The sequence below is a fragment of the Aulonocara sp. 'chitande type north' Nkhata Bay genome, linkage group LG20 (genome assembly GCF_057382095.1).
Source record: "Aulonocara sp. 'chitande type north' Nkhata Bay isolate Kocher_YH1m ecotype deep benthic linkage group LG20, A_spYH_male_GT1.1, whole genome shotgun sequence".
NCBI classification, from domain to species: domain Eukaryota; kingdom Metazoa; phylum Chordata; class Actinopteri; order Cichliformes; family Cichlidae; genus Aulonocara; species Aulonocara sp. 'chitande type north' Nkhata Bay.
The window spans coordinates 1,186,312-1,211,571 of record NC_141363.1 but is presented as its reverse complement, the minus strand read 5'-3'; the positions used below and the strand labels follow the sequence as shown (position 1 = coordinate 1,211,571).

General features: G+C 41.1%; 3 protein-coding genes across 6 annotated transcripts; 2 read left to right on the top strand and 1 right to left on the bottom strand.

Moving 5' to 3' along the window:
- Positions 1-12: 12 nt before the first annotated feature.
- Positions 13-2,964, bottom strand: LOC147304739 (uncharacterized). Of its 2 annotated transcripts, none has more exons than XM_086278198.1 (4): positions 2,617-2,964; positions 1,954-2,210; positions 744-924; positions 13-636 (listed from the first exon to the last, which is right to left on the bottom strand). In XM_086278198.1, exons 1-4 carry the CDS (start codon positions 2,696-2,698, stop codon positions 440-442), a joined length of 717 nt encoding a protein of 238 aa, XP_086134324.1. In that variant the 5' UTR covers positions 2,699-2,964; the 3' UTR covers positions 13-439. The 2 variants fall into 2 exon arrangements, with proteins under 2 accessions (XP_086134324.1, XP_086134325.1); XM_086278199.1 differs by having other exon boundaries at positions 17-636; positions 2,613-2,959.
- On the top strand, positions 2,595-8,225 carry etv7 (ETS variant transcription factor 7). Of its 3 annotated transcripts, XM_086278195.1 has the most exons (10): positions 2,595-3,146; positions 3,219-3,275; positions 3,483-3,621; positions 3,749-3,913; positions 3,991-4,167; positions 5,306-5,434; positions 5,530-5,673; positions 6,870-7,012; positions 7,167-7,267; positions 7,365-8,225. In XM_086278195.1, exons 2-10 carry the CDS (start codon positions 3,243-3,245, stop codon positions 7,552-7,554), a joined length of 1,221 nt encoding a protein of 406 aa, XP_086134321.1. In that variant the 5' UTR covers positions 2,595-3,146; positions 3,219-3,242; the 3' UTR covers positions 7,555-8,225. The 3 variants fall into 3 exon arrangements, with proteins under 3 accessions (XP_086134321.1, XP_086134320.1, XP_086134322.1); XM_086278194.1 differs by having other exon boundaries at positions 2,597-3,275; XM_086278196.1 differs by having other exon boundaries at positions 2,599-3,275; positions 5,330-5,434.
- Positions 8,226-11,353: 3,128 nt separating this feature from the next.
- Positions 11,354-17,309, top strand: pnpla1 (patatin-like phospholipase domain containing 1). The gene is made up of 9 exons (XM_086278406.1): positions 11,354-11,643; positions 11,729-11,961; positions 12,060-12,125; positions 12,217-12,426; positions 12,635-12,695; positions 12,909-13,103; positions 13,309-13,426; positions 14,604-14,726; positions 14,871-17,309. The coding sequence occupies exons 1-9, from the start codon at positions 11,436-11,438 to the stop codon at positions 15,034-15,036; spliced, it is 1,380 nt and encodes a 459-aa protein (XP_086134532.1). The 5' UTR covers positions 11,354-11,435; the 3' UTR covers positions 15,037-17,309.
- Positions 17,310-25,260: the final 7,951 nt, after the last annotated feature.

Below are 25,260 nucleotides of genomic sequence, written 5' to 3'. Positions count from 1 at the left end.
AAAATGACACACACCCCAACGCTACCAAATATATCATTTCTTGGTGGAGCTGACACCATGAGTTTTGTTTTATTTTGACAGCAGAAGCACTATAAGACTTTGGTATCATCTTGTGTGTTTTATTCTTTCTAATTCTTTTATTCCTGTTTTCCATTTATTGCATGATTACACATTCATACAGTTGGGTTTCCTCCATAGAGTTCTTCATTATGTTTTATTTCCACTTTTCACAGTAATGCTGTTTTGAAGCTTTAAAATCACCATACTGTATACTGGTACTGATGTAAGAACATTGCACGTAGGGAATGACAGAAAATGATATAAAACTTCTCATCTGTATATGTTTATCATTATGATAAGTTCAAGTTTATCCATCTTCAAAAGGAAGACCATTAATGACTGATGTAATCACACTAAACTTCATAATTGCATAAGTATCTTATTTGAAGGCAGTGGCAAAGATAGCCTGAAAAGTAATGTTTCTGTCCTGCTTGTCCTCCATTCTGACATCAGTGAAGCCGGAGTCTCTCAGAGCTGCCATGTAGGCCTCTGGGCGCCAGTTTTCCCCTGGCATCACCCCCTTCGCTGCTATCGTAGCCACACGAGAAAGCCTCAGAGTTGTGACCATCAGGGCTCCTGGGTGGGTTAAAAAGATGGGGAAATTCAATTTGAGAATCATTATTTAAAGACAAGTTTTGGAACTAAATCTGTAAATAAAGTTTGCCTGACCGTCATGGCATTACCTGGCTTCATCACCCGGTGTATTTCTGCGGCTCCTTTTCTAAGATCAGGCCAGAAGTAGTAGCAGTTACAGTGAAAGACTCTGTCCACAGTGCTGTCTCTGAGAGGCATTGCTGCTACGTCACAGTGGTGGAGCGTCACTTTTTTACTCGCTATAAGTTCCATCATTTGTTTCTTTGCCATCTGTCAGACACAGAAGAATTACAATATTGTCCCTGATTAGCAGCTATGCTTTTCTTAGGTCTTAGCTGCCTGCTCAGCAGTGCTTGATTTTTATTTATTTATTTAATATACAACAAAGGTATGCAGAAGAACGCACAACACATCAAACCTTAAAGAAGCTGGGCCAGACCACACCAGGTGCGATCAGTTCAGAACAGGACATTGTTCACTAGTAGACGCTAATTTGCATGGGCTTGACAGAAGATTGGAAAACTCTGCATGGTCTGATGGTTCATGATTTCTGCTGTGGCATTTAGGTTCAGAATCCTTGGTTTTAACGTAAAACTCATTGTTGCAGCCACGGGCAGCACAAAGGTGACCCCTTAAACTGATTTTAGTCTCATTATGAGTTATTGGTTCTGTTAATAATTAGCTGGCATAAACTCACAGCATCAGTGGAGACATCAGCACATTAGTGATGTCACATTCTCCACTGACACAAGATGGCGCTAAACGTGTTTTAAAAACTTTAAGCTCTTATTTCTTAAATCCAGCTACACAGACAGTGTTACATCTATGTTAGTTTTGGGGAGATTTTAAATTAGATTTTAAACATCAAGTGTTTCATTCTGACTTTAAATGGCCTCCACATCATCTCAATTTAAGAGGATACCTCTGAGATATGGTGGTATCACTTCATGGGTGTCCAGCAGCCAAATCTGCAGCAACAATGTGATTTTTCCCTCATGTCAATATGGACCAAAATCAAAGAAATGTTTTCAGCACCTTGTTGAATCTATGACACAGATAACTCAGGCAGCTCTGAAGCCGGTGAAGTAACGAAATAAGTGGCCAGTGTGCGTATTTTCTCCGAAATAGTGCATTTTCTTTTTAAAGGCTTGCAATGTGTCTGCTTTAGCAAGGCTGAAGAGGCCACAACAAAGCTGTGTGCTTTTACTCTTTTTCAAAGACACTCTTCGTAACAGTAACAACCCACATGTATTAAATAAACTTGAATTTGACTTGTTTATTCCACTCTTTCTACCTCACCTGGTGCATGTACTCTGAGTAATCCACCCCTATAAGGTGGCCTGTGGGGCCCGTGAGCAGTTTGGCTGCAGACTGTAGACCCAGACCGGGGCCATGGCCCAGCTCCAGCACAGTGTCCCCAGGTTGGATGGCACACAGCTGCACAGCACTCTCCTCCAGGACCTGATTGTAAGCTGTGAGCCACTTGCTCACCAACCACCCTGCAAGTGATCGCGTGGGACGGCCCAGCTGTTTCCCCAGTGGTTCAGCCCACATGACTGAAAAAAACATGAAATATTTGGCTAAAACTTTCTGCTTTCAGGTTTCAGGTTCAACGTGAGGACACGGTGTATAACATGTTATACATGGTTCGCCCTCACAGTGTGGCTGGACTTTGCTTATCATTATTTGTTGCGCAGTTAATGTTTAATCCGCTGATTTGTTTCAAAGCCAAGTAGAAGTTTATTAACATTGTTATTACTGAATAACCAATTAAAGTTGAGCACTTGATTGAAACTTGTAGATTTACAGACTCAGAGTATCGGGCCATCATTTTTCTCCGTTCAGGAGAATCCAAACAGCTGACACGGTGCCCTCACGCAGCACGCAGTTCACACGGGTAAGGACAACATGGCTGCCCCTCTGACTCTCGGTGCCAGTTGCCGGGATAAAGCGCTTACCTACTTTCGTTTACAGTCAGCGCTCGTCGGCTCTCAGCCACGCCGCAGTTTAGTCTTCCTGGTAGTGGGAGGAGCTTGTGCTTCATCGGCGCACGCGCTGCTCCGTTCCGGGGTGTCCTACACCTCTTAAGTATCTCTGGCACTTCTTATCATCGACCACTTCCTGTAGTTTTCTTGTATTTTCTGGCCACACGGGTTACCGCTCATGTATGTATTGCGTAATAGCGAAAGAGAAAGAAAGAGAAATAAAAACTATTCAAAAAATAAAACAAAAATAGGTGTCACCCTCCCTCCACCCGCATTTCATTTATGAACGAGAGCGTCTGCTGCAGCGCTTCTGTAAATATACTACTGCGTGTCTAAACAAGTGCAGTCAAAGGTTTTGGAAATGTCCTCTGTCGTTGCTTCCTCCAATCATCCTATTTTGCACACACCCCCCTGCAGGGATTATATTTCTTTCGTTTTCATTTCCCGGAAGGGTTGATTGTGAAAATAGTGGCGTTTAAAAAAATCTTCGAGTGTGTTCGTTTAAAAGTGAGTTTTGAGACGTGACCCGAAGTTTGTTTTCATTCTGCTCATGAGGAAATCCCTCTATTTTCTGTGCAGTCGAGCAGATTAAAGGACGTCTCCATGGAGAGCGTTTCCCCGTCACCTTTGATCAAGGTAAGTTAGTCTTTCGGGGGCAAATCTTTCAAAGCCTGTGGTCTAAAACCACAAACCTGGAATCCGACTCAGTTTTTGTTTGAGCTTTCGTGCCTTAGTCGTTGGACGGTGACCAGCAGCTGTTGTTTATGCTCTCTGTCGCTCAGCATTGCTGCTCCAAAACTGCTGAGTACTGTGACTATAGCCATTTGTATCGATGTTTTGTAGCAAGAAAACAGTCCTCCATCGATTGTACGTGAAAAGCAAGTCAACATTTATCCCACTGTACATCACTCCCCACCTACCCAAGATCCTTTGGTTAGTCCTCCCACTCAAGAAGACTTGTGGCATCTGCCTGGAAGGCTGAGTGAGTTAAATTATCCTCTCTGTTCTACTTATCTGTTAATATTAATTGCAGATATGACTGCAGATACACATATGCAGCACCTTCTGCAAGCACATTAGATTTGAAATGATGCATTTATTGTTTCCAGGAATTAACCCGTCCCTGTGGGATAAAGATGATGTTTCCCTGTGGCTCCACTGGGCTCAAAAGGAGTACTCGCTGCGCCGGCCGGAGAAGGGCCGATTTGAGATGAACGGCAGAGCCTTGTGTCTCCTCACTAAGGAGGACTTCAGACGCCGCTGCCCCAGCTCAGGTGGACATGAGTTAGTAGATTGAAGTCACCTGTTTCCGTGGCTGCATTTTCATATGAAATCCCTCATTTTTCTGCAGGTGATGTTCTGTATGAGATCCTTCAGTGTGTGAAGCAGCAGAGGAGGAGTGTGGTATGTGACCCGCCTAACACAACTCCTCCCGTGGCAGCTGGACACCTTCAGGGTCCAGTCAGCTGCCAGGTAATCGCTCACACAGTCCAAGAGCCACAGTCTCCCAAAGTCAGTGGCACCCCGGGTGAGTAAAATTAAGGAGTACATTTATAAATATATATACTGCTATACTACAGTTCAGTGTAAAGGCAGACAGATGTATTTGTACACAAGTTGTAGACTCAGAGTGCTTTACATGGGGCAAAAAAGAAAATGCATTAGATCAGCAATAGAATGTAAAAAAAGAAAAAATAGAGTAAAATTTAAAGAAATGACAAGAAACGTAGCAGTGTGTTGTGTACAGTAATTCAACAAAGACACACAGGGAGAGAGAAATGTTTTTGTTTAGATTTGAATGTGGCCATGATTGGACACACTGAACATTACCTGTTGGTCTGTGTACAGAATAATAGATAAAAGCACCTTTGGTTTGGTTCTCATCAGAGGCTCTGCCTCTTGTAAAGTTTTAGGAGGATCTCTAGTCTTCAGGAACATTTGTATCCACATAAGAACTCGTTTATTCTGGTTGGATCGTGGGTGTGAATACTTCCTGATCTACCACATGTGCAAACATATCACGTGGGAATCCTTTCTCTTTCCCACTTTTGTTTTACTCTACATGTGAGGACATCCATTGACTTCTTATCCCCCAAATTTAAAGACTGACGCTAATCAATGTTTGCTCACCCCTAACTGAAATGTTTTCCTTTGCTCTGTGCTTTTTCTTCACATGTGAGGAATAGTGATTCGCTGGCAAAGATGAAATAAACCCTCATTATTTTGTGATTGGGTACTTTGATTGACTTCTCTGCAAAAACGGATTTTATTTGCTCACCTAATTACATGATGCGTTAAGCAGTTATCACATAATTTATAATGATGAAGAAATGGAAATGCTGAAGTACCAGAACCATAAATGGTGTATGCGTACACTACACAAAGACACACACCCACAAACGTTTGTCAAGCAAAACAACTGTATAATCTTTCCCAGAAAAAGAATGTGTTGGCCAATGGTCTTCAGTTTCCTGGAAAAAGGATCCTTTAACTCTCAAGTTCAGAAGAATGACTTTGTTCTGCGCTCTGTCTGCTAGAAGTAAAACAGTCTCTGTGTTAAACATTAGCTTGTGCTAAGCCTGATATTATAAAATGTTCATGTGGCTGTAAAGTCACTTTTACTTTCACTTTAGCGTTTCACATTTCCTCATATTTCTGACTCACAGTTTTACCCGCTTTCACCACCACAGTGTTGGCTGCTGTCGGGGCCACTGTAAGCAGCCAGCCAAAATCAGTGTCAGCCCTTACAGATCGCCCCATCTGCTACACCTTGTCTGCACCACTCACACAAAAGAGTGAGTATGACAAATGGCCATAGCAGAAGTAAATTGTCCTGCAATTCCTACTGTTTCAGAGGCTTCATTTCTTTGTTGCCGTCTGTGTCTCTCAGACGGATCAGCGGGTACCTCAACATTGCACCACAATCAGGATGAGTGTAATCCCCAAACGAAGAACATCACCCCGGAGCCTCTGAACCTCTCCAGTCGACATAAGCCAAGGAGTCCGCTGCACAAGGCAAACGGTCGCATCCCAGGTATTGTTACAATAATTTGTTGACTATTGTGCTCTTCATGTATTTAATCACAGAAAACACACAGAATTGTTAAAACCGTGTCTCTTTAAAAAGTGAAGAAAAAAAATCTCATATATCATAAACAGCATTTTATATACAATCAGCAAATGCACCAATAACATGAACACACTCAGTTTCCTAGAAACTATTTTAAGTCCAACACGTTGGATTTGTTTGTGAGGTAAAGAGCAAAACAGACACAACATCCTGAAGCAATAACCCAAAAGTGGACCTGCGCTTTAAATATTCAATAGTTGGCTATTTTATTCTTTTGTTATGTCTAAATGACGGCTCAAAATGATATGTTAATGTCAGGCTTACAGGTACACTTGTGGTGAGAAGTTTCCTCGTCATGAGCGCGAATGTCGTGGCAATTTGAGGCTTTTAATGATTTTCTTTGAACTGTTCTTTGTCCGGGTGGAATGATTGTACAACATACATCTTTAATGACTTTCTCTGATCCACACAGGGAGAAAAGTATACATACATTCACTTAAATCTCTTAATAAGTGGTGATGAAAGTCCTGCAGTGTTGTTTAACTACAATTGGTCGTTTCTCTTTACCAAAATAATAAAAAAGAAAGAACACAGATAGAACTTCAGAAGGTCTCTTGAAATTTCTAAACAACTCCAGATTCCAATATTATCAGCAAGTGTGTGTAAGTACAAGTTATTCGAACAGTGCGACTACTCTCAAAACCAGGAAACCAACCAATTTACATGAATTTGACCATTTCTGCCAAGATGAATGGTAAGTGGCTTGTTGATGGCTACTAAATGCATCTTGCTGTGGGACATTCAACTATATGTTAGTGAGCCTGTGTATATATACTGTTGACCCTGTGTGGATTAGAGAGAACCTAAAATAAATATAAACTTGTGTACCTAGTTCTTGTTTTCTAAAGTCGTTAAAGATGTCTGCTGTACAAGAACAGGTCGAATAAATCATTAAAAGATGTAAATGACCGTGGCATTCATCCACATGATTAGTGCATGTACACTTGTGACTACGCCATTTTTATACGTGTTTATTGGAACGTGGCACTGAGAGTGAAAATATACTAAATGGTACTGAATTGAACTTTAAATACGTATATTTGTGACAGTAGTGTAAGTTCTGCCAACACGTGTGTTATTACTCTTCTAATCATGGCCAGAGTGCAGGCTGCTGTGGGACTATGTGTATCAGTTGCTTTGTGATGACCGTTACCAAGAATACATTCGATGGGAAGATCCGGACAGCTTGGTTTTCAGGGTGGTGGACCCCAATGGATTGGCACGGCTCTGGGGAAACCACAAGGTGAGTTCCCAGTTCTCTGTGCTTCATCCATCAGGAAAAACGGCTACACAGGTGGAGAATAAAACAAAGCAGAAAAAAGCAGGGAACATTGGGGAAAAGTGAATAATGTAGTGCATGACTTGCATGACTAATGATGCATGATCTCTTTTTACAGAACCGAGAAAATATGACGTATGAGAAAATGTCTCGGGCTTTACGGCATTACTACAAACTGAACATTATCAAAAAAGAAAGAGGACAAAAACTCCTTTTCAGGTCTCGTCTCTGCTCCTTTCTTTGTCATCCGCTTTCTATTTTCCTCTTAAATAACATTCAAACTCATCCTTCCTGCCTGTTCGTCGCCTCCATTCAGGTTTCTGAAACTCCCTCAAGATATCAAGAAACAGCAGGTCGAGGCTTCCGGCGCCCTGGAGCACACTCCACCTCACGATGGCGACTTCCCGGACTCCAGTCCTACACAAGAGTTCTCTGAAGACCATTTTGAGGTTTCCCCTGATCGGACGTCTCCACAGCCTCCCCCGACTGGTGCACCAGTGAGATAGAATAAAACCGTGGATCATGTGTAGCAGCACGGCTCTTACCGAATAAAATAGGAGGTTGTAATATATTTATCTCGTGGTTTGAGCTTTCAGGGGAGGAAAAAATGCATGTACAGTCTGAAAAAACACAGTTGTGTTGTTTACTGTGAGATTATTATTATTATTTTTTCTCTGAATCAATGTGTGTATAACTGTGATCTGGGTAAACACTAATATTAAGAGTGAGGAAAACTGTGAAATTAATCACAGAATTATCCAGCCAGCAAAACTTAAAATTATCTGCTTCGTTCAATATAATCACATAACAGAGTTATTTTCATAAACTTTACAGGTCTTGCAGCTATGGGTTGGAAATGACTACAGTCCAATACAAGTTTAATAACATAAGAGAGGATAAATAACTGTTTTTGTTTTGAATGCTGGTTAATATTCAAGATTGTTTCCACCACTAGAAAAAAATTGCCATCAATAAGTCAAAATGTCAGGTTATTATCTCCCATTTTTGGTAGGGTATCTGAAAGTTTCAGCTTACGTAGTAATACCTTGAAATCTTCAGCGTAGCTCAGATTGGGATTTTTACAAATTGTTATTTTTTTCAGTGGTGGAAAGCAGCTTTTTCTATCCGTAGGTTAAGTATTTGGTGTTTCATTGTGTGTGTGAAAAGTTTGCATTGAACTTGCTTTGGAAAAATAAATATTTTAATGTATACTTTATTGTCCCTGAGGGGAAATTTCTCTCTGCATTTAACCCATTCACTCAGTGAAGCAGTGGGCAGCCACTGGACACCCAGGGAGCAGTGTGCAGGGACGGTACCTCGCTCAGGGGCACCTCAGGGCAGCCGTTCAGTGGATTTGAACCCCCGACCTTCCGATCATGGGGCAACCACTCTACCTACTGAGCTATCCCAATTATATATGTTGGTAAAACATTTCATATAAATGTTTTTCTGAGATGAAAATGATAAAGTTAACTTCTTATGACAAGCCAAACGTCAGGACAAAAATAGATCGTTGCTAAACAATTGCAATATTCACTCATGACAGTTGAATGGTCTGAATTTTGCCAGCAGGGGGTGCTGTTGTAAATTTAATAGGATTTACAATTCAATGATTCAAATACTCGTATTTCCTACAGTGGTTCAGCTTTTGAATATTTTTAGTTTTAAGGAAAAGACAAAAAGTCACCACATGTTATAAGACAGGCCTTAAACAAGACTGGCTGAGCCATGGCTGATTTACTCGTCATCTGCGGATGCTCGTCTTTTACTACACCCATCTTTGACAATGCAGTTTTTACAGTATGGGCCTAAAAACATTTTGACCTATTAGGTATAATAACTCTGTTCAGCTGGAGCTGTAGAATTCGTAAAATAGAGGCTTGTGTAGAGTGTTTCACAGGCTTACATATCCATCTCCACTTTGTCAGTTTGATGTTAATTAAACAGATCAGACAGATGGCAGCACAGACGTAGACTGTAAACTGACATTTCAGCTTTTTATGTCCCCACCTGAATGCAAATCAGTTCGATAATTTACTTATTCAACATGTCGATTTGATCCAAATAGTATAAAAGCCGCATCTGTTACATTGAGATTAAGTTCATTTGAAACTGTCTAGGTAGCTGGCATGGTTTGAGCAAAATACCAGAGCAGCTTACATTACATCAATGTCTCCTCTAATATCCAACACTGCAAAAATAAGTCAGCTTTGCTTAAAAAAATGCATGTAAAGTACCAAGTAAAGTAAAGTTAAGAAAGTTAGAAAAGCTAGTTTATTATTGGTGTATAATACTTAATGAGGTACACAACAGACATACACCAAATTAACCCCTTAAGCCCCAACGCCTCCTGATACGAGGGCAAAAGGCAGGAGATCAGTTAGGCTTGGAGCTTAAGAGGTTAATTTAATTTTAAGAAAGTCAAGAGTCGCCTACTTGCAGACAATAGTAACATTATCTGTCAGGAGTCAGACATCTCATGTGACTCCTGTGTCCAACAGGCAACACTGCATGACGTAAAGATCAGGCGGAAGTCAGTAATTGCTACAGGAGCCTGGGTGATGCTAAATCACTGTTTCCAACTTTAGAAACCTCACCACATTAACAACACGACTGAAGTAAAGGTCACAACTCAACAAAACGAGTGTTTTAATCTTAGACATTAACAGTCCCATTAGCCTCCAGTGCAGAACCTTCTACAGGGAGTGCAGAATTATTAGGCAAGTTGTATTTTTGAGGAATAATGTTATTATTGAACAACAACCATGTTCTCAATGAACCCAAAAAACTCATTAATATCAAAGCTGAATGTTTTTGGAAGTAGTTTTTAGTTTGTTTTTAGTTTTAGCTATTTTAGGGGGATATCTGTGTGTGCAGGTGACTATTACTGTGCAGAATTATTAGGCAACTTAACAAAAAACAAATATATACCCATTTCAATTATTTATTTTTACCAGTGACACCAATATAACATCTCCACATTCACAAATATACATTTCTGACATTCAAAAACAAAACAAAAACAAATCAGCGACCAATATAGCCACCTTTCTTTGCAAGGACACTCAAAAGCCTGCCATCCATGGATTCTGTCAGTGTTTTGATCTGTTCACCATCAACATTGCGTGCAGCAGCAACCACAGCCTCCCAGACACTGTTCAGAGAGGTGTACTGTTTTCCCTCCTTGTAAATCTCACCTCCACCTTGCTGGCGTCGGACTGGAGCTCTCTGCCTTTTACCAATCCAGCCACGGGCCCATCCATCTGGCCCATCAAGACTCACTCTCATTTCGTCAGTCCATAAAACCTTAGAAAAACCAGTCTTGAGATATTTCTTGGCCCAGTCTTGACGTTTCAGCTTGTGTGTCTTGTTCAGTGGTGGTCGTCTTTCAGCCTTTCTTACCTTGGCCATGTCTCTGAGTATTGCACACCTTGTGCTTTTGGGCACTCCAGTGATGTTGCAGCTCTGAAATATGGCCAAACTGGTGGCAAGTGGCATCTTGGCAGCTGCACGCTTGACTTTTCTCAGTTCATGGGCAGTTATTTTGCGCCTTGGTTTTTCCACACGCTTCTTGCGACCCTGTTGACTATTTTGAATGAAACGCTTGATTGTTCGATGATCACGCTTCAGAAGCTTTGCAATTTTGAGACTGCTGCATCCCTCTGCAAGATATCTCACTATTTTTGACTTTTCTGAGCCTGTCAAGTCCTTCTTTTGACCCATTTTGCCAAAGGAAAGGACGTTGCCTAATAATTATGCACACCTGATATAGGGTGTTGATGTCATTAGACCACACCCCTTCTCATTACAGAGATGCACATCACCTAATATGCTTAATTGGTAGTAGGCTTTCGAGCTTATACAGCTTGGAGTAAGACAACATGCATGAAGAGGATGATGTGGACAAAATACTCATTTGCCTAATAATTCTGCACTCCCTGTATACTCTGAAATATCAGTCAAGTAATTATAAATTAAATATTGACTATCACTCTTATATATGATACTGATGAACAGAAGATCGCAGAAGCGTTTTATTGGCAACAGCTGGGAGTTGATCAGTTTATGTGCACTCAGTAAAACTTTCCACCTTCTCTCATCTTGTTTAAAGTGTTTTTATTCAAATAGTATATATGCGAAAGTATTTTGGTTTATGCATTGCAACCATGGAGCTACACAACCTCCCAACATTAGAAATCCTTGTTTTACCCCTGTTCACATGAGCGTGACCAACATGCTATGTCTAATTGCAATGAATTTAAAAACACTGACTGTGAAACCCTCTCCCAAGATCTGAGTGGATAGTTCATCTAAGTTCGCCTTAGCTTGTTCTCCATTTAAAAAAAAAGCTTTTCTCCATTTACAATATTTAAACAGATCATTGAAAATGACCTCCGGAGTTTCCAGTTATCAGTACACTGAAGGTCCTCAGTCCATCTCCTTTTCTGGATCAGGGTTCCTGGCCACCTACCAGTTAGGCGTCGCCCAGTGCTTCCTACATTATGCACCCTGGATACTTCACTCCGCACCTAGCATCCTTGGCTCATCTGCTGGTTCTCTGGTAGCAGCTGCTGTGGTTTGTGAAATGAATCTAAGTAAGTGACTCTTTCTTATGTTCTGCAATGACTTCTGTTGGATGTATTCATTACACATTTATTCCCCCAATCCTCTAATTCACAGTTACCATTCGGGATGAGATGATTCATTTTGCCAAGGAAGTGAAGTCTTTTACCCTTGGACCACTGAACCCCTCAATCAAGCTTTTTCACTGGCTGGAATGTATTTTAAACAAGCATCTTCCGCCTAATGCGCACCAACTGGCCAACGGTCGCCTTGCTGTTACCATGACCCGTCTGACGGATGGCGAGCAAATTCTCATGTCTGATTTTGACTCCAAAGAAGATGTAGTACAGGTACGCTTGCTCTGCTGTTTTGGAGCTCAGAAATAAGAAAAGTAAAAAACAAACCTTAATAACTATGTTGACTAAAAACTGTTGTGTGCTGTGTTCAGGCACTGCTTTGTAGCTGTTTTTTGCCTGGTTACTGTGGTTTTGTACCTCCATCATTCAAAGGAGTAGTGAGTATTTGGTGGCCTCAAAACTTCCCTCCACGCACCTTGTGAGCCCTGTTTTCAAAATAAAAATCCCAAATGTTAATCTCTGCTGCAGTTCTATTTGGATGGTGGCTTAAGCGGCATTCAGCCTATAGCGCCTGGATCCTCCAGTCCCACACTGACCGTGTGCCCATTTTCTGGAGAGAGTGACATCTGCCCTGGCGACGCACCATGTTGGCTGGACATTGTAACGCATGGTGTCACTTTAAAGGGCAATTTGGACAACAGCTTCAGGTTCATCAATGCCATTTACCCAACTTTGGAGGTCAGACCCAAACTATATGTGGCCATATCCTATACTGCCTGTATCCCCATCTCTATCCTCAATCTATTATTGTGTAATAGTTTGTGTTTAACATTTTTAGAAATATAGCAAAGGAAATTAAACATTATGCTACAAAACATTACATTATTTTTGATCTTTCATTTCATTGTGTCACATTTAATTATGTTTATTCATTTTTCCTCTCCAGAATATGGAGGAAGCCTTTCACAGTGGCTACAAAGATGCTGTTCATTTCCTTCAGAGTAATGGTGAGTCAGGTGCTAGTTACAAAGAAAGAAAGAAAGAAAGAAAGAAAGAAAGAAAGAAAGAAAGAAAGAAAGAGAAAGAAAGAAAGAAAGAAAGAAAGAAAGAAAGAAAGAAACAAACAAACAAACAAACAAACAAACAGTTTTTCTTGGCTAAACTTAATCTACCTAACTTTCTCTTTAATTCCTTTCTCTCATGTTCAAAACTGTCCCAAGGGCCACTTAGTGTTAATCAGAATATCACATGGCTTCATCTGGAAACCATGAAAGATGAAGAGGAGAAGAAGAAGCTAGAAAACGGGACGACCGAGCTGACATCTTTTATAGACAACGGAACCATTCAGATGAGCGACTCGACCACACAGGAAGCTGCACAGTATCCTCCTCTCCATTTTGATACTGTGAAAAACGGCATGTTTTGAACACACTCACAGGCACAAATATTACTAATAGGGAAATAGCAATTTCATAGCAATGTAAATGAAATCTGACGTTGGTCAGTTTGTCAATGTGATGTCAACAGAACGATGAATGATTCAGTAGAAACTCAACCAGAACATTCATATTGTTCCACTTTGCCTTTGCAAAGCTATCTTTGTTCATGTCTGCGTTTCAGTGTTGCTGAGCAACGTGATGACTTATCTGAACATGTTTGGACTCCCTGCAAGAATCCTATCCTACCTGCTCCTGCCCCTCATGCTGTCTTATTACGCTGTGCTGCAGGACAGGGACAGGTAATGAACACGCTGAACACAGACAGGCCAGCAGAAACTTTGTGTGCTCCGAAGCTCTGAAACTCTCTTTGTTTTTGTTTGATAAACAAAGAAGAAAGAAAACAGCTCGATCGTTTCACTAATGACCATAAATTTCTGAGATGATGTGATCATCATGAGGTTGCTGGATAATTCCAGGAAACGGCTGCTAATAGATGGTGACGGAGTTCTGTAATTCCTACTTTTGTGCAGAGACATAATGTGGTAATGTCTCTTATACCTTTTAGAATTACTGATAGCAGTACTTTCCATTGTTTATCATTATGCAACACTACATTAGCTGCAACCTGCAGCTTTTTACTTAGCTTCTTAATTTTTGTTTTTAGAATGACTGATCTCGCTCAACGTTCTGCAAGAAAATAAAGAAGTCCCAGATTGTCAGACTATTGCCTTAAACAGAGGCAGCATCTCTGCAACACATCCTAATCATCCCAATACAGCACGATGACCAGCAGCTACACCTCAGACTGTACAGACTGAAGTTAGCATGTTAAAAAGTTCATGACAGTACAGTTAGAGAAGATTGACCAAGGAGGAGTTTTTTTCTAATAATTGCAGCATGCCTTAAGTTTACAAAGCTGCATCTGGAACAATGTACTGTGGAGAGCCAAGATCAACGTGAGGACGTTGGATTTAATGCCCTGCGCCATATTTAGAGAAAACCAAACAGAGCATGTCGACACAAACACCCCATACAAACTGGTTCTGCCAGAACTTTACTTCCCACTGTCTCCAGCGTAGAGCGCCTTGAGACAATTATTGGTGTTTTTTGGCACATATATATATAGATCAACTTTAATTGAATTGAAGAAATCTTGTAAAGAAAATGGGCCTAAATCCCAACACAGTGATGTGAAAGACTGATTAGTCATACACAAAAAGCTCTTGCTGTTAAAGGTGTGCTTAGTTTTCTTCGTTTTTTGCTAAACCAATAATTACACATTGTAACGTGTCATGTTTTATTGTTCATCTGAGGCTGTATTTATCTCATTTTAAATTCTGGTGAGGACCAGACGATATTTCCTAATATGTAAAACAATTAAAGACAGCGTATTTTCTTTTTCACATTACTGTACTTGTAGTTTGTTATTTACTTTTTATGCAGATGCAATCACTGTGACCTCTCTATTTCCACCAGGCTGGAGTTGCTGTTCGAGCAGATGCCTGAGCTTCTTCTGTTGACTTGGCACACCATGAGAGTTTTCACCTTTTTCTTTTTCGAAGGAGCTGTCTCTACCATCAAGAAGAATATAAATGAAAAGTAAGATGGCATCTCGTATCTTAAATTATTACACTGTTTATTGCGTATAGGATTTATATAGAATTATTTTACTTGAAATCTTAACCGTTTTCAATCTCAAGTATTTCAGCCAAACTCAACTGAACTTGAATATCTCTGTTTTAGCATCATGCCGGTCGCCCGGGCGCTGTGGCAGAAAGACCAGGCGCAGTCTGAGGCATCACAAGGCCGGAGGCAGCCATCGCCTTTCAACGAGTTTTCTTCACGTTCAGAGAATGCCAGTGAAAAATCATCTCCGGTTTACAAGAAACCAAAACAACAGTCTTTGTGAAATACTGCTGTAAACAAGTGAAGTGCAGATTTCCATTTAACATGTTCTAAAGTGTTGAAGAGCTTGCAGGCTTGTAATTTACGAAAGCTGAGTACAGTATCTGTATCTATGTTTTCATACTTGTGAAATTGTGTTGCTGAGGCAGTGGAGTGCAGACCTTCACAGTTGGCATAGTTTTGTCATTATTGGTTCTTTAACACTCAACGTTGTGCTGGATGTAGAATCCTTTACAGAATTTATGAAGAAGTTATGAAACCAAACAAAACCTGAAGGTGTTTGACCTGAAGATGGTAGGATGTAAAAGGCCACTGAAAGGTGGTAATCAACCCTTCAGAATTACTTTCATTTCCTTGGAGAACATTGTAACTACAATCTGTAAAATGCACTATAGTTAAGCTCTTCTAGAAAAAAGTCAACATGTCTTAGTCTTCAAAGAAACTAATGAAATGTTTTATAGTTTAATGTCATTTTTAAGCACAAAATGTGACAGCAAGTGGTTGTGGTCTGTCTGAAAATGCCGTCCTGTTTATCTACAGTAAGTGCTCTTTCAGAGTTGAAAAATCAGAACATCACTGACAAAAACACTCATGGTTAAGACTCTCCCAGTTCTCTAAGATACTGGAAAAACTCTTCATAAAAAGATTTGACAGTTTTGTGGGAAAATATGAATTAATGACAGATAGTCAGTATGGGTTCAGAAACAACAGATCAACAGCTTTGGCACTGATAGATCTAATGGAAAAGATAACGGAATGTATGGATAATAAGAGGTATGCGCTCGGAGTTTTCTTAGATCTAAAGAAGGCGTTTGATACTGTTAATCATGAAATTCTATTAAAAAAACTGGAAAAGTACGGGTTTAGGGGAGTGGTTTTGGAATGGTTAAAAAGCTATGTAGGGAATAGGCAACAATATGTACAAATAAATGAATATAAATCTAAATTGATGGATATAGCTTGTGGAGTACCTCAAGGTTCAGTACTGGGTCCAAAAATGTTTATTATGTACTTAAATGATATCTGCAGAGTATCGGAGATTTTAAAGTTTGTAATATTTGCAGATGACACAAATATACTGTGTTCAGGTGGGGAATTGCCACAGGTTTTGGAAATGATCACACAGGAATTAACGATATTAAAGAAGTGGTTTGATATAAATAAATTATCATTGAATCTCGATAAAACCAAATTTATGTTGTTTGGAAACCAAAAGAAAAACATCGAAGTAGAAATATGTGTTGACAATGTATATTTAGAAAGAGTAAATGAAATAAAATTTCTTGGGGTGATCATTGACCACAAGCTCTGTTGGAAGCCACACATTACTTATGTTCGGGGGAAATTGGCACGGGGCATTGCCGTCCTGGGAAAAGCAAAGCATATGTTGGATCAGAAAGCACTGCACATTTTATACTGTGCTTTACTACTGCCATATATGAGCTACTGTGTAGAGGTCTGGGGAAACACATACAAAAGTAACACACAAACAATAACTATAATACAGAAAAGGGCCATTAGATTAATAAATAATGTAGGGTACAGGGACCATACAAATGCACTCTTTGTCAAAATGCAAGCTATTAAATTCCAAGACTTGGTGAAGCTTAAAACAGCGCAAATAATGTATAAAGTCAGAAATAAATTGCTTCCCAAAGAAATCTGTAAATTGTTCATAGAAAGAGAAGGTGGGTATAACTTAAGAGGGAAATGGAATTTAAAAATACAAAGTGCTAGAACAACTTTAAGAACTATGTCAATCTCAATTGCAGGAGTTAAATTATGGAACAGTCTAACAGAAGAAATAAAAGACAGTCAAAACATAAAACAGTTTAAAGTAAAATATAAAAACCTAATTTTAAATAAGTATAAGAATGAAGAAAACGGGGTTAACCCAGGATGGTAATGTTGCTGGTAATGGTGTTGCGGTTCTTTTTTGTTTTTTTGTTTTGTTTTGGTTTGTTGTTTTTCCATAACTTGTGTATCTGCAAATATACACATTCTGTATTTTTCATATGAAAGAAACTATACTGTGGTGGGGCTTGCTAATTTCTTGTTTTTGATTTATGTATGTTATGTTTTGTTTTACTTCATATGTTTCATATGTTGTTTGTTTAATTTAAGACAAAAAAAAATTAAATGAATGAGAGGTAAAACTTGAGGGGGTAGGGACAAATAAGTAAATACTTCAGCCTACTCCTTTTCAAACAAATAATGGAATGATATTTTGTAATGATTGTGAAGGCACATGTTTGAAATGTTTGAAATAAAAATGAACTGAACTGAACTGAACTGAATTTAGGTGCAGGGTGACGGTCAGTCCTGTGATGAGCTGTTACACAATAGGGCTCTTTCATCGTTACCTCACTATCATTTTACAGCGATTCGGTGGTGAACCGCTGTTGCCTACGGCATGTCTTCATTTCATTTCCAGACGTAGCTTAATAACGATCAAGGAATTCTGGGAAAGGGCACAAATACTAATGTGTGACAAGGCAAGTTTGATGTCAAAGGAGCAGAAACCTACTTTCTAAGGCTTATTTGCCTTGTATCAAGTCTTTGTGTTGCTTTTCTAAAATTTAGCTGTTAATAGCTTCTGTCTTCCAGTCTATGCTTGATGCTTTTGGTTTCATTTGACCGGCCTGTTGTTATAAATTAGGCTAAATTGAGTTGTAGCCTTAGGACCTTCTTCATATTGTGCAAACTTTTGCTACCTGGCTGACAAACATGCCCCCGTATGGAGATGTACTGTTAAAAAGAACTTGGCTAGATAATGAATTTAAGGCTGCAACGTCAGAAAGAGATATAGCAAAAGCAAATAATTCTGTCAGTCCACAAGAGTGGGCAAGATATCGCGAGTTAAGAAATCAAGTAACTAAACTGAATATGTGCAAGAAGAAAGAATATTGTCAACTGAAGCTCAAGGAGGCCAGTAAGGACGGAAAGAAGGTGTGGGAAGTTTTAAATATAATGGGTAGAGATCTTGCTCCGGTGGTGTCTCACATCTACACGGGTGGAACGTTTATGAGTAAAGCTAAGGCCAATAATGTTTTTAATTACTACAGCAATAAAATAACACATTTCAAATCTAATATGAGCCGAGGCGATCCCAGTTTATCACTTATACAGGATGTTATCGTGAATAATAAGCAAAGCCAATTTAAGTTTGAGGCAGTGAGTGTTGAGATGGTAGAGCGCTTATTGATATCACTTCCTGACGATACATCCTCTGATAACACAGACAGCAAACTGCTCAAAGTTGCAGCCAAGTTTGTGTCCCTATGTCACATATGTAATAGATCTTTGGCATGCAGCTTATTTCCATTGCAGTGGAAAGAATCGAAAATAATTCCCATCCCTAAAAACAAGAACGACGTTTTTAATTGTGTCAATAGCAGACCGATTACTGGTCTAAGTAAAATTATGAAAATCAGTTACTCACTCAGTTTCAACATGCCTACAAACCTGGTCACTCCACCAGCTCAGCTCAGATAACTGGTATAAACATCTAGATGATGGGAACCTGGTCGGGTTGGCATTCGTGGACTTTAGTGCTGCATTTGATTTGATAAATCATGATCTCTTAATAGATAAACTAAAATGTTATGGATTTTCACCAGCTGCTTTGTGCTGGATGGAAAGTTATTTGTCTGAAAGAAGGCAACAGGTTTATTATGATGGTTATTTCTCTGAGGGCTGTGAAATGAACTGTGCTCTACCCCAAGGCAGCTGCCTCGGTCCACTTCTCTGCTCAGTCTTTACGAATGATCTGCCGTACGTCCTGGATAAATCTCATCTTGTAATGTATGCTGATGATTCCACCATGTTTTACTCTGAATTGACCAGTGCAACAAGATTTGCTGAACATAGTTGACTGAATAAGTAAAAACAACATGATTTTAAATGTATCCAAATCCATGTTAATAGGAAGTAGAGGACGCTTAGTCAACAGCCCACTGCTAAACCTTTCCATAGCTGGATCGGTATTAGAACAGGTCACCCAGACTAAATTACTTGGTGTTACCATAAACCACCACCTTTCATGGTCTCAGCACATCAACTCTGTTATAAGGAAAATGGGACAGGGCATAGCTATAGCTAGGAAATGCTCCTTTTGTATTACTTCTGTTATGAAAGATGTCATTAATGCACTAGTGTTATCTCATCTAGAGTGCTGCTCAGTCATTTGGTCAGCAGCTAATAAGACAGATCTGAACTTCAGTTAGTCCAGAACAAGGCGGCCAGATTAGTGTTAAGGTGTTCATACAATACAAATATCGATAAAATGCACAATAAACTTCCTTGGCTTTCTGTAACAGCCAAATTATACAATGACTTACTTGTATTTTTAAAGAAAGCAATACTGGTAAACACACCATATTTGTTTTCTGCTCAGTTGCAGCATCCAGATGAAATACATAATCATAGTACATTTGGTAACTCCTCCGGTTAAAAGCAACTTTTTGTTATATTCAGAGCATCTTTTCAGTGGAATAAGTTGCCTTATGCAATTAGAGAACTGGCTTCTATTCATAATTTTAAAAATGACTTAAAAGCCTATTTAGGCAGCTTTTAAATTATTGTAAATATTGTAAGAGGGTAAGGTCATTTGTAATGGAAATGTGTGTATTTTGTCATAGTGTTTTTCCTGGGGGTTTGGGCCCCAGGAAGACTAATGGGGTTCCTTTTAAATAAGCAAACAAATAAACAGAGATGACAGAAAAACACATCAATGGTGTCTAGACAGGCTTAAATCAGGGGTGTGGCTTTATTAACGAAAGTACACCGCTTTCTCGGGTGACCATCTAATCCACTTTCACACTCCTGTCTGAATGGAAACATGTGTCGACACAGAGAGGAACAGATGATTTTGATCTCTCAGCTCCATGTCCTTTTTCATACAGATGGCCTGCTACCTGCAGACAAATCCTCTTATATAATAAATGTGGATGGATGATACAGATAACACACACATCTGGTGCTGTTCCGCATCAGCCGCTGATCCAGCCAGTCAACTGGCAGTAAGCTGGCTTTGCGAAGAAAGAAAGATGCCCTTGCTGGTTTTTCAGTTTTTGAGAGTATGTGGCAGACTTGTCATATAAAGACAACATGGGATAAAGGCTGGAAATGCACAAGTTCTTTTTTTGTGTACTTTTAACTTTAGATTAAAAAAAAACTTGTGCCAAACTAGGTCATAACATAACGCAGAATGAGATTCATCCTCTGTCAGGATGTAAAAAATGTAACAGCATTCTCAAAAAAATGAAATGAATGTGTGCATTTTCCATCGGGCCCTGAATTATGTATTGTTGTTTTTGTTTTTTATTTTAACTGGGCCCTTACTCGTCAAACCCTCTGCTCAAAAGCAATAAAAAATTAGGACTGACATCAGTAAAACTGAGTTCACATTGCTCACTGTCTCTTTAACGATGATATCTCTAAAAGTACATTCAGTAATCTGCAACTGAGTGAGTATACCGTAGAGTGATTGCTATGTGAGTTGAGGAATAATTGATTCTAGGTTGTTTTTTTGCTTCTTTATGAAATTTCTGTCACTGATAAAATGCTGCAGAGACACATCTGGAGGTTGACTTGTTTTTTAATGATAGTCTTAATGCTTTTTTGTTGCTTGAGATGATGAAAATGGGTTTTGACAAATACTGCCTTAAAGGTATAGATGATCTCCATCTGGTTCTCCGTGCTATTAAAGCACACACGCATAAACACAACGTCAAACCAAGAGAAACACATCAGATATGTGTCTCAGTAAAAATATGTATCTTGTGTTTGTGTGAGAGTTTATGCTCGTTTATCTTTGCCCAGTGTCACTGAAAACACTTCTACAAATCAAAGTGAACCAAAATCTCTCCTCAAGTAAATACAAAAAGGCATTTTTAAAATTTATGATTTCATTTATTAACCTCCTAGGACCTGGCATCCACATATGTGGACATCACATTTTGGGTTATTTAGACCAAAATACTCAATTTTGCTCTACAAGGGCCTGATATCCACTGACGAGGACATTATGCTGCTGCTGTTCTATCAAAATTTTAAACGAATATCCTCATATGTGGCTCTGATTTTTCTTAGAAACAAAAATAAGGTGAAAAAACCCTGGTAATTCTTTGTTTTAACATTCATCAGGTCCCAATCAGCCCAAATATCAAAGAGAAATAAAAAATGCTGCTGTGGAAGAGTTCGGGTCTTTTTTTTTTTTTTTTTTTTTTTCTAAATGACATCAGAAACAGCAGTATGCGACATTACGTGATGGCAGAGCTTCAGTTCATCCTTTGTCATTTTTTTTTTTTTTTTTTTTAATAAATAGGACAGGGGGAATGAATGAGAGAGAGAGGGGGAGAGAAAGAAAGAAAACCAAAGGGGAGAAGAGACGGTGAGAAGGGGGGGGAAGAGAGACAAAAAAAAAAAAAAACTCCTGGGTCACCTGTATGGAGAAAAAAAACCAAACAAACAAACAAACAAAAACAAACAGAGGAGACAGCAAACAACAAAGAGCAACATAATAATAGAGAAAACAAAGCACCATCACAATAAACTAGCTAGTCATAGATATCAGTATTTACTAAGTAATAAACGATATTGTGCAGCACGCAAGATAGACAGCGCACAGTGTGCTTTGAGGCAGCAGCCAAGAAAGCTTTAGTCCGCGTCTGTGAATACCCATGTGTGCATACCTGTGTGGATCAGCATGCTTGCATTCCAAAGGTTTCTCCATGTAATGATCTGCTAGGGAGTGTGGGGGGGCCACAGCCCCGTCCTCCAGGGTGTGAAGCGGGTATGGAGGAGATCAAAACTCCAGACATCCAGAGGCCCCCAGAACACAAGAGACCAAGGAAGACCAACAGAGGGGCAGCCGCGCCACTGTCCCAGTAAGAGCTGAGGAGAGTCCCAGATGAGGGCTCGCCCAGCAGCCGCGGAGCAGAAGTCAGGGGGAGTTGCAGTGACGCGCCCGTGAGCTCCGCCGGCCCCCAGCTGCGCCTGAGTGACCGAGCCCCAGGCCGAGAGGCCGGGGGCACCCCACCTCCAAAGGGGCCCGAGCGAGCCCCAGGCCCCAGGCCCCGACAAGCGGCCGCCAAGGAGTGAGCCAGTGTGTACCCGGACGCCCACCCCCAGACACAAAGAACCACCAACACACCGACACCTGAGGGAGTCCGCCACCGGCAGGGGAAGTGGTGGTGGGTGGAGATAGGCCTCCAAACCTTGGAGGGCCTGAGGTGTCCCCAGAGAGGTGGCGTCTGATACCCAACCTGACATATAGACACAGACATACAGGCACACACAGACCCAAACATCCATTCCCACCCTCATGCTCTCATATGCACTCACTCCACACTCAACCAACGTGGAGACAGACATAAAGAGACGCTGTACACACAATCACACTCCCCAAGCGTACTCTACAAACCGGGTCTAGGTACCCTTGCCCCTGGAGGGGGGAATTGCACCCAGACCCAGGTGGTGTTACCCTTTTCCCTGCGGTGGGGAGAGGCAGACCACCCCGACTCCGCAGCAGCAGGGAGGCCCCACACCCCAGACCGCAGTCGGACGGCCAACTCCTCCTACTAGCCCTCCCGCTCCAGCAGGCCGCAGAGAATGGGGGTGGGAGAAGACTCCAAACCTCCCTCCACCCGCTCATTGTAGTGTTGATGCATATGTGTTCTAAGGTGCAATTAAAACCCAGGAGGGCATGGAGCTACCTGCCAAGGAGCAGCAGGTAAGCGCATAGTCCCTCCTGCTAACCCTCAATGACTAAGTGTATTTAAAATTGAGAGGTGGGCAACGACGTCAGGGGTGAGGTATACACCCTGATGGTGATTTGGACTCCGTGATTGTGCCCACCCCCAAGATCCTATATGTATGTGTAGTGAGAGTGTGAATAATGTGAATGTCTAAGTTGTGGGATAAAATTGAGGCAGAGGCAGCCAGAAGGGGACAGGGGGGGGGGGGGGGGGGTAGCCTCCTCTGCACCCTGGTGACATACCCCCACTCCAAGGCCCTGCATGTGTGGGTGGTTGTGGAGGAGCGGGAAGAGGGAGGCAGCTGGAGATGGGGAGGGAAGGAAGGGAGGGGCAGGTAACCCCTCCCTGGGGCCAGCTCCCCCGCTGACCCCAGTAGGCACTCCCACCCTCCGCGACCCGCCAGGGAAGGGGGGCCCAGGCCCATCAGACCGGGGCCCAGTGCAGTAGCGCCCCCCGGCTCCACAGAGCCCTGGACAGTCCACCCAACCCCACCACAGAGAAAACTGCACCCACCCCACCAACCACACATCTTCCAGACTACATAAGACGGTAAACGCCCAGGCTGAGATCTTCCTCCACCTCTCCTGTATCTCCCCCTCCTGCAGAGAGTTCCTGAGAGAAGAAAGCTCCTGCAAGATGTGACCATCCCCCCCACCAGTTGAAGAGCCCCCCAGGCGGCTCGATGCACCGGCGGCACCCTGCTCCAGGGCCGGGCCCCCATGCACCCACCCGCCCACAACCCCGGCAACACACCAACCAGGACCCGAGCCCCCGAGGCCCGGCCCGGGCCCCAGCCCAGAGACGGAGCGCCCCCAGAACCTCACGCCCATCCCGGACCCACCCAGGGGCAGCCAGGTTGCCAGGTCAGTAACCCACGTCCGTCAGCACAGACCCTCCCCTAGCCCCGCTGCACGCAGCCGCGAGGAAACAGTCACCTGAGAGCCAACAGAGCCCTCAACCGGACGTGACCGCTACCCCGGGTTGAGCCCCCCAAGGAAGATGCCTCCGGGGAACCCCCCGACGCCCTAAGCCTGTCCCTACCCCCTCACCAATCACAACAGTGAAGGCGGGACCAAACTATGACCCCCCACCCCCACTAGGTGATGGAGCTGATAAAAGGGGCCCAGAGCAATTGATCTAATGTGGTGGCAGAGGCTGTATCAAGACTAATGTAATCTAATAGATAATTTCTATATTGGTTAGAATTAAGATTATTTTTATTTTTCCAGTTCATGAGGACTGTTTTCTTGGCTATGCATAGGGCAGTGAAGATCATATGGGCTATATTCTTTTCTGAAGTGACATTATCTAAGCTGCCCAACAAACACACTAAGGGGGAAGTTGGAATGTTACATTTCAGACATTTTGATAAGTCTTCACATATCTCGCGCCAAAACTTTTGCACTGGTGGACAGAACCAAAGAGCGTGGATGTAATTGTCTGGTGTATTGCCTTGACAGTGTGAGCAGTTGTTGGAAGATGTAAAGCCCATCTTGAACATCCGATGACCTGTATAGTGCACTCTATGAAGTATTTTGTATTGTATTAATTGCAGACTGGGATTTTTAATTAATTTAAAAGTTTTTAAGCAAATCTGAGACCAGAAGTTTTGGTCTAGGTTGACTGATAAATCTGCTTCCCACTTTGCAGTAGGAAGGGATATTGATTCATCTAATTTAGAAAGTGTTCTGTATATTTTAGATAATAATTTGGGGGATTTAAGAGTAAGAAAATGTGCCGCACTTAGTGGTGTTTGTAATTCAACTTGACTGAGGTTAAATTTCTTTTTTACTATGGATTTAATTTGTTGATATTCTAAAAACCTTGTCTTGTTGATCCCATATTGTTCAACTAGTCTGTCAAATGGAATAAATTCTGTTCCCTCTAATATATGTTCTAAGTATTTAATTCCTTTACAACTCCATTCTGGGAAATTAATCATATTATTGTTTTGTAATATGTCAGGGTTGTTCCAGATAGGTGTACGTTTGCATGGGATTAATGAAGACTCCGTTATTTTTAGAAACTCCCACCATGCTGTTAGAGAAAAGCTGATGTTGATACTTTTAAAGCATTCATGTCTTTTGATGTTTGAGCTAATAAATGGTAGGTCTGAAATCTCTAGATCCTTGCATAGTGCCTGTTCAACATCTAGCCAGGGCTCAACTAAGAAGGTATGTTTTAACCATTCTGAGATGAACTGAAGCCTGTTGGCTAAGAAGTATTGGTGAAAATTAGGCAGATCTAATCCTCCTCTATCCTTGGTTCTTTGTAGCGTTTTTAAGCTAATACGCGGGGGTTTATCTTTCCAAAGGAATTTGGAAATATATGAATCCAGAGATCTGAACCAATCTTGTGATGGTTTGTTAGGGATCATCAAAAATAAGTAATTTATTTTTGGCAAGATCATCATTTTTATAGTGGCGACCCTTCCCATGAGTGATATGGGTAAAGATTTCCATCTAGTC